This window comes from Phocoena phocoena, chromosome 13, assembly GCF_963924675.1.
Source record: "Phocoena phocoena chromosome 13, mPhoPho1.1, whole genome shotgun sequence".
NCBI lineage: Eukaryota > Metazoa > Chordata > Mammalia > Artiodactyla > Phocoenidae > Phocoena > Phocoena phocoena.
The window spans coordinates 44,380,653-44,388,816 of NC_089231.1; the positions used below are offsets into that span (position 1 = coordinate 44,380,653).

General features: G+C 35.4%; 1 protein-coding gene across 3 annotated transcripts in view; it reads left to right on the forward strand.

The window, feature by feature from the left end:
- The window catches only part of DSC3 (desmocollin 3), a 38,108-nt gene extending 31,368 nt beyond the window's left edge, over positions 1-6,740 (forward strand). For 2 of the 3 annotated variants that reach the window (XM_065890112.1, XM_065890114.1), the window contains exons 14-16: positions 301-422; positions 4,384-4,626; positions 6,543-6,740. In XM_065890112.1, coding sequence (XP_065746184.1) covers positions 301-422; positions 4,384-4,626; positions 6,543-6,740 — 563 coding nt within the window. Of the gene's footprint in view, positions 1-300; positions 423-4,383; positions 4,627-6,420; positions 6,448-6,542 lie in introns of those variants that run through there. The other variant, XM_065890113.1, reaches the window with a different exon arrangement.
- The last annotated feature ends 1,424 nt before the right edge of the window (positions 6,741-8,164 follow it).

Consider the following 8,164-nt stretch of genomic DNA (forward strand, 5'->3'; position numbering starts at 1 on the left):
AAAAAAAAAAAAAAAAAAAAAAAAGTCATTGATTTTTTAAAAATTCATGATTCAAAATACTTAAATGATGGGTGGAATCCAAACTCTTGAAGATATGTGTATCAAAATATACATATAATCACTTTAAATGTTAAAATCTAAGCTAAATCATGGCCTGTTCATTTAGAAGGGCCAGGGTAATTTGTGGGACACCATGCTCAGTGACTTGTTTTCGTCCTGTGCACCTTAGGTAATAAGAAATAAAAGATGAGTATTTTATTGTGTGCATGTTAAACATTTCTGTTTTTGTTTTTAACTCAGCTATATTGCTAACTGTAGTATGTGGACTTGTTAGTGCCAGAAATGAAAAAAGTTTTCCTGAAGATTTGGCACAGCAAAACTTAATCATCTCAAACACAGAAGCACCTGGAGATGATAAAGTGGTAAGTAATTTTTTTTTTGAATTTTTGAATTTTATCTTATTAATTTTTTTATACGGCTATTTATCTCTGAGTAGTTCCCACAATTTCTTTAACTCATCCTCATGAAGTTATTTCAGAATTTAGGAGTTAATTTCTATTTTTCATTTGATCAGATTCTGTAGACATAAATATGTGATCTGTCAATATTCAAATATTTTTATAGGGCATTTATTAAACCAGATGTATTGTTTTAGTTATCTTTTTTCTACTCTCTAGTGTTATGGTTTAAAACATTTGATGTTGTGAATTTATTATAAGAAGAATCTTTTTGACTGCTCTCTACAATGTATATTTTCAGATATTGTTTGTTTAACTCTTTGACCATTTATAATAGGAAGGACTTGCTGAAAGTTCTCAAGATAAACTAAAAATATCAAAAAGATATATGTTTACAAAAAAGTGTGTGTTTGGGGGGGCAGATTGGAACAATACTGCCACTTTCTTTTCTTACATATTTCTTGGGACCTCTGAGGTGCTTGGCACTATGCTTCTTGTTCTGCGGGAAGTATGTAAAAAACTATTACAAGGCATGTTCTTCCCTCGAAAAGATTTCATTCATTCTTGAGAAATTGAAAAATAAATAGGAATGTGACAGTAAACTATTAGCCCCAATATGATAGGACACTGGTGGAGTTCAAAGATACTGATGATACATAAGTATATTCATGATGTCTGGATATCAACCAGAAAGGCCTGGTGGAAGAGGTACAGATTACTCTGTACCATAAAGAACACGAAGGGTTTGAAAGTGAAGAGATGGAGAAAAACAGCCTGATGAATAAAAAAGGAGATGACAAAGTTTAGGGATTATTCACCAAATAGTAAATAAATTGATTTGAAATGGAAGAAATGATGTTTTGGACTAGAGGCTTGACACTTAGGTTCTGGAGGGAGAAGATATAGTAAGAGAGGGATGGGGGAATGAAACTTTTTTGTGGCACACTAAGGATTTTGGATTTATTCTCTTGGTAAGGGAGAGCCAGTCAAGGCTTTCTGCACGAAAGTGGCATAACGTGAGCAGTGTGATGCTGAATCAGTAGGGTGACCAACAAGAACAGGAAGACGTTAGGAATGGGGAGGATAAAGGATTAGGATCTTTTGATAATTTAAGCATGAGATAACTCTACTAGGATAATGGTTATTGGAAAATTAAAATAGGGATGGATAAGAAATACTTTAAATGTATAAATAAAATTGTTTTCTTTTAAGTAATAAAATAAAAAGTGGAGTCAATGTGACAGAAGCTATAGCCCGGGACAGTGACTTTATATCAGGCCTTTTCTGTATCTCAAGGTGACGATGCCTTTCTTATCGACTATTTCTTTCACTTCCTTCCCACCATCAGGCAAAATCATGACTCCTCTATGCTTGACATGCCTATGTGTGGAACCCTGTAATTATCTCTCCATTCAGGAAATAGATTTAGCCCCATGATCGTCCTTGACTCATAGTAAGCTCTTATTTTATATCTGAGAATGGAATGATTGAGCTGTACTTAATTTTTTTTCTTTGCCATTTGATGCTGGAGTCGGTGGCATTTATTGGCCACTTCACCATAACATATACCTATTTACCTGTTCTCTATTAGGAACACTTCTCAAAAGGACTTGAAATTGTTAATTTATACCAGCATATAATTTTAGGCATATTTTTACAAAATGCAACAAAATTTCACGGTGAATGTGTAAACTCATTTTAATACAATGAGTAAAGGTGGTAACTTTAGTTTTGAATCTGAGTTTAAGTCAAAGGCATTCACATGGGGTTAGGAGTTGTGTGAAAAATCAGGACCGGAAAAGTAAATTTGAAAATCACTGACATGGAGAAGGAGTTGTTGATGCCCTATGAGAATAAACTTGGAGGAAGGAACAGAAATTAGAGAATGTGAAACAGTACTGTGGATTCAGCTTTGATTTTAGTTTATTTTCAATTCTCCCTTTATTAGCTTAGAAATATGATCTCAGTATGTATTTATAATGACAAAATTATACCCATCAAGGAGATTTGACAAACAGGATTTGTGTGTGTGTGTGATAGAATTTTACTGTAGCAGCAACCTAAGCAAAAAATGTAGGGTAGCAGTGCCACCAAATGGCTACTTTTCAGTTCTCTTTTCTGGTATTTTTTTCAAAGGCAGTAAAATAATATGTTTGACTTTTATAGATATATTTCAGATTCAGTAAATTATCTGAACTTGAAAATCTTTGTTTTGATAGAGACTCTGCATTTTAGATAGAAAAAATAAATTGGTAAGAAGATGACACAATCACACCTGATTATAGTGGAGGTCTTGTCATGAAAGTGATGGTTTAGAATTCAAACTGACATGCAGAGGTTATTGCTATAACTGAACATCTCACCTGTGGCCTGGAGGGTTGGTGTTCAGTTCCAGCATTAAGTTAATGTTTAATCAAGTCTTTTCCATTTTAAAATACTCCCTTGACTCTTTTGTCCTCCCTTAGATCCCTCCATATTTCTTTTTCTTTGAAACCGAATTTTTTGAGAGAAATATTTTTTACTCGATTTCTCTATGACATTACTTCCTGTTCATTCCGCACTCCGTGGAAATTCTTTTGACACAGATCACCACTGGCCACTTTTTTACTTGACTCTCATGGGTGCCTACTTCATTTGAACCAGTTCTTACCCTACTTGGATTTTTTTCTACACCATTGATCTCCTTACCGTAATCCTCTCTTGGCTAGAGAGTCATGGCTTTTTGGTTCCGTATTATCTCAGTGGCTATTCCACATCAATTCTGTCACAGCTCTAATTCCTTTATCCACCCTTTAAAACATGATGTTTCTTGTTCTATTCTTAGCCTCTTTTTCTTTTGGTCTGCAGTTTTCTCTGGGTGATATAACTTATTCCCATGGCTTCAACTCCCCACTACATGGAAGTGACTCCCAGAATTATACTCCAGCTCAGATCTGTCACCTGAGCTCCAGACCACATATTCATATACTCATTTTGGAAATCCACAGGTTTCTCGTTTACCACGTCCAAAATTGAATTGCTCACCCTCCTCTCACCCGCAAGTGCATCCTTCCTCCCTGTTTCAGTGAATCGTACCATCTATCTAGTTGCACAAGCAGGACACATAGGAATAATTCCTGACCCTTCCCTTGTGCTGCCTCATCCATCTAACCACCAGTAAGCACTCTATGGAGTCCATCCTCTTCTTTTAATCATCGCTGCTTTGACTTCGGCTTAGATCCTTATCGTTTTTCACCTATAATGTTTCACTGACTGATATCCATGACTCTAAACTTGTCTCCTTCTTATTTGTCTTTCACATTATTGCCTAAAATGATTTTTTTAAAATATGTCCCTTGCCTGTTATTAAAACCGTTCTTTTAGTCCCCATAATCTTCAAGATAGTCTAAAAATTTTAGCATGGCATATAGATCTTTATGTCCTCTGGCCTTTTATAACCTCTCTAGCTTCCTCTCTCTCTTCGAACTTTCTGTGGTAGGCATTCTCGACAGGCTGAAGTTGGGAACCCCCAAGGAACCCCATTTGGCTTTGCCTCTAGACCCTCTTACAGATAATGCATTCTTCCTCCTATTTCTCAGTAGGAATCCCTCAGCTCAGAGTTTTCCCAGTTTGCGCCACTTACTCTCTCCGAGTTTGAATTTTCATGCTCTTCCTCTGTGTCCCTATAGCATTCTGTGTTCACCTGTACATCAGCATAATCACATTCTTAAAGTAATTGTCTATTTTTCTGCCTCATTGGAGTAAGAGCTTCTTGGAGCCACTGAGGGACCTTGTCTCTATCTTTGCACCTAATTGGAAAATGATAAATGTCTGTTGAGTGAATGAATGAATAAAAGGTTGAGTAAACGAGCTGTCTCCTTTGCCTTCTTGTGACTTTACTTGGAACCCATTTACTCCCTATATGAACTGTCTTATCTTATTTCAGTGTTCTGCCAATGGCTTTACGACCGATACAGTCAACAACTCTAGCCAAGGCTTTTGTGGTACTATGGGATCAGAAGTCAAAAATGGCAGGCAGGAAACCATTGAAATGGTAAAAGGAGGAAACCAGACCTTGGAATTGTGCCAGGGGGCCGGGCATCATCGCACCCTGGATTCCTGCAGAGGAGGCACTGTGGAGATGGACCACTCGGAGTGGTACAATTTCACTCAGCCCCGCCTTGGTGAAGTGAGTTTTCTTGAGTGTTTTGACCCTGCAATTTAAATGGACATTAGGAAATTGAGATTAATATATATTTTCAGAAACTTCTTTTTCAGATTCTCCAATGTGTCCTTTCTCTCTCCCTCTCTGATTATTTTTGCCCCTGCTCTTTGATTTCGTTACAGTATTTGATATAAAAGTTTTTATTTCATGTGTCACATTTCTCTTAATTTCTAAAATCTCATGAAAATTGGAGGATTCTACTATCCCTCACTGAAGTTGCATTTCATTTTTAGGTGTGTGTTTATCTCATGAACTCTTTTAGTATAGAAGAATAGGGGGAAAAAAATCTCATTCTCCACAATCACAAAAATCCCCAAATCAAATCTGCATCTCTCTGTGAAAACAAAGCATCTGTACAGAATTCTGGAGTGAATATTAAATAATATGGTTCATATGAACTATTTTTTCATTTAAAAGGCGTCATGCATATATAAACTGTTTCTAATTCAGAGGAAAGCAAGGATGTGAAAGATAGGGGGGTTCAATAAGGGATTTTCATTCCTGGCAGCACATCAAAATTCCCTGGGAAGCTTTTAAAAAATACTAATGCCTGTGCTTCACCTTGAAAGATTCCGATTCTAATTGGTTTAGCTTTTTTTTCTTTTTCTTTTTTAAGCTCCTCAGGTGATTCAAACGTGCAGCCGGAGTAGAGGACCACTGAATTAAGTATTCTTTCTGGTACTAAGTTTTCACTTCTTTTATCAGAGAGTACCAGTGCTGTTGTAATACAAACACTGGTCCAGAAACCCTAAAGCCTTTGATGGACTGTAGATGGGCAACATTCTGTGACATGGCTGTAGGTTATCATAGGTCCACAGCATATTTATTTTTTTCATCAAATTCAAATGTTAATCCCTTTTCTGTTTCTAGACAGTCAGTAGCCATGTAAGATCAGGCTGAGGAGGAGGGAAGCTTAAGAAACACTCTTAGGCGTGTTCTCCAATGTGCATGTCAGGTAATGGGACATGAGGCTAAAATGGTCATGAAGAGAGACACTTGCTAACGTAAGCCAAGGTAATAAGCGCTGGGTTTGAGAGGGGATGTGTACACAGGTGAGAAAGGGGAGAGGTGCACGAGTTTGACAAGTTGGCACACAGGCCAGTGACAAAGAGCGAGGGTAAATGTGGCTGAATGCTTGGCCTCTATTCTGGCCAGGTTTTTGCAGTGTGAGTTATCTTGATTATTTTAAATTTCACTGAAACTTTTTGGTGCATCTTTTTATTTTGTCATGGTTTGGCTCTCTCGGAAGCTTGATTCTGAAGACAATGTGGTAATCTTACTGACATTATATCTGCAGATAATAGCGATTTTCGTTTATTGAACATGTACTATGTGCTGGACATAATAAGGGTATTTTTCATGCATTATTATTTCATCATTTAATAATGATCCTGTGAGATAGCATTGTCTGTATTCCTATTTTAGAAATGAGGAAACTGAGAGTTAAAGATGTTCAGTATTATAACTTGCTCAAAGTCATGTAGCTAGTTGGTAAAGCCAAGCTATGACTCCAAATCAGGACTGCTTGACTATCCAAGCTCAAATTCCTAACCGCTATGCATATTGCCACCATTTTGTGGACTAGCCTGACCTCTAGATATAAAATTTAGGGGTAAGAATTTAATAATAATTTAAATGTACTTAAATATAATGTGTATACATAATTTTGGATTTGTATGGATTACTAGAAATGTAAAATATACTGACTTTGTAGTATGACTGTGATATAGACCAACCATGTGCATTTTTTGTATGTAGGAATCCATTAGAGGACATACTGGTTAAAAATTAAACATAAAAGGTAAATAAAAAATAAATTTTATGTTTATCTTTCAGTGTGTTTAAAACAATAATACAATCCCTTTTTTTAAACTTTACAGAAACTGCATCTATGTAATCAGGATGAAGACCACATGCCATCTCAAGATTATGTTCTTACGTATAACTATGAAGGAAGAGGGTCTCCAGCTGGTTCTGTAGGTTGCTGCAGTGAAGAACAGGAAGAGGATGGCCTTGACTTTTTAAATAATTTGGAGACCAAATTTACTGCCTTAGCAGAAACATGCACAAAGAAATAACGTTACAGTACTACAATTAGACATATCTTTGTCAGACATTCTGGAGGTTTCTGAAAGGGATATTGTAAAATTTAATTCATATCTAGATATCTAGATATCTATGAATATGAATATATATGAATTTTTCTAAAATTTTTGAATTATGCTACATACCAATTTCTACTTTAAAACAGTTTGTTACTTATCTTTTCAGGAAGTTTAAAATGTTAAAACAGATTTTGCCTCTTTTACTGCTGAGTAAACAGACAACCAGCAAATCTCATGCTATAGCACTGGAATTAAGGTCTATAAAGGACCTCCTCTTCTTTGCATATGTTTTTCCAATAAATACATTGGCTAAATATCAGTCCAACAATAGAAGCTGTATTTGACTGACTATAGTAGAACAGCTCTCTGGGCTAGAAATTCCATCCTTATTCCAGATTTAGATAAAAGTAGAATATTAATCGTTATGGTAAATTATGTCAGATTTTTTAGCTCTAAAAAATCAATAGCACCTGGTCATTTGCTCTGAAGGCTATTAGAATTTTGTTTTTCTTCTGGGTAGCAATTAGATTATGAAGAGCAGTTCTAGATACTAGATTGCCCTAATAAGGTCTCAAAAACACAGAGCCACAATGTGAAAACTAGACCAGGAAAGTGTAGACCAAAAAAAAAAAAAAAAGTGTTGCTTTTATACTTTTGAAAGTGTGTTTTATGGTTTACAAAAGTCCTGTTATGAGGAATATATCTAAGTTTCCTTAATCTCGAGAAAGAAAACTATATTCACCATACAGAGTTATTGCCAGTATTTCAATGTAAAGATCTTCTGTTGAGATTGTAATCACAAGTCTTTTTCCTGAGATTCAGAACTACCTTTGATAACTTGCCAGTAATGAGAATTATGCTGAGAAAAAGTTGCTTTTCTTCTCTTGAGAATTATACTTTCATATTTTCATTTGCAAGTTTAGCACATATGGCTCTTTATTTTCTCTCAACAGTAGTCGTTTGCAATTAGAATATCTTATCCTTAGATGGACTGTAGTTACGCCATCGAATCAGTCTGAAGAAACAGACTCCCATCGTAGTTACAGTAGCAATGAGCATTAACATTCATTTCTGTTCACTACCATTTTCAAATGAAATACATTATTCCTTATTAAAGCAGGTAAATATTACACAATGCTATAATGAATCAAATGAACATAGGGAAACTTAAACCTTAGGTGCAATTTAATATCTTCCAAGGTGTTGCTTAAATTTTGTGCTTCTCAAATTTGTTCACATGCTACAGCCTCTGGAAGGCCTTGCAAAATTCCCCAAAGCAATGACGTTTAAACTTAAAATAATTAACATCTAATCTTATGATAAACCTAATAGCACATTATTATGTACTCACTTCAAATGATAGTTTAAAAAATAGACAACAAATAATAGGTACCACT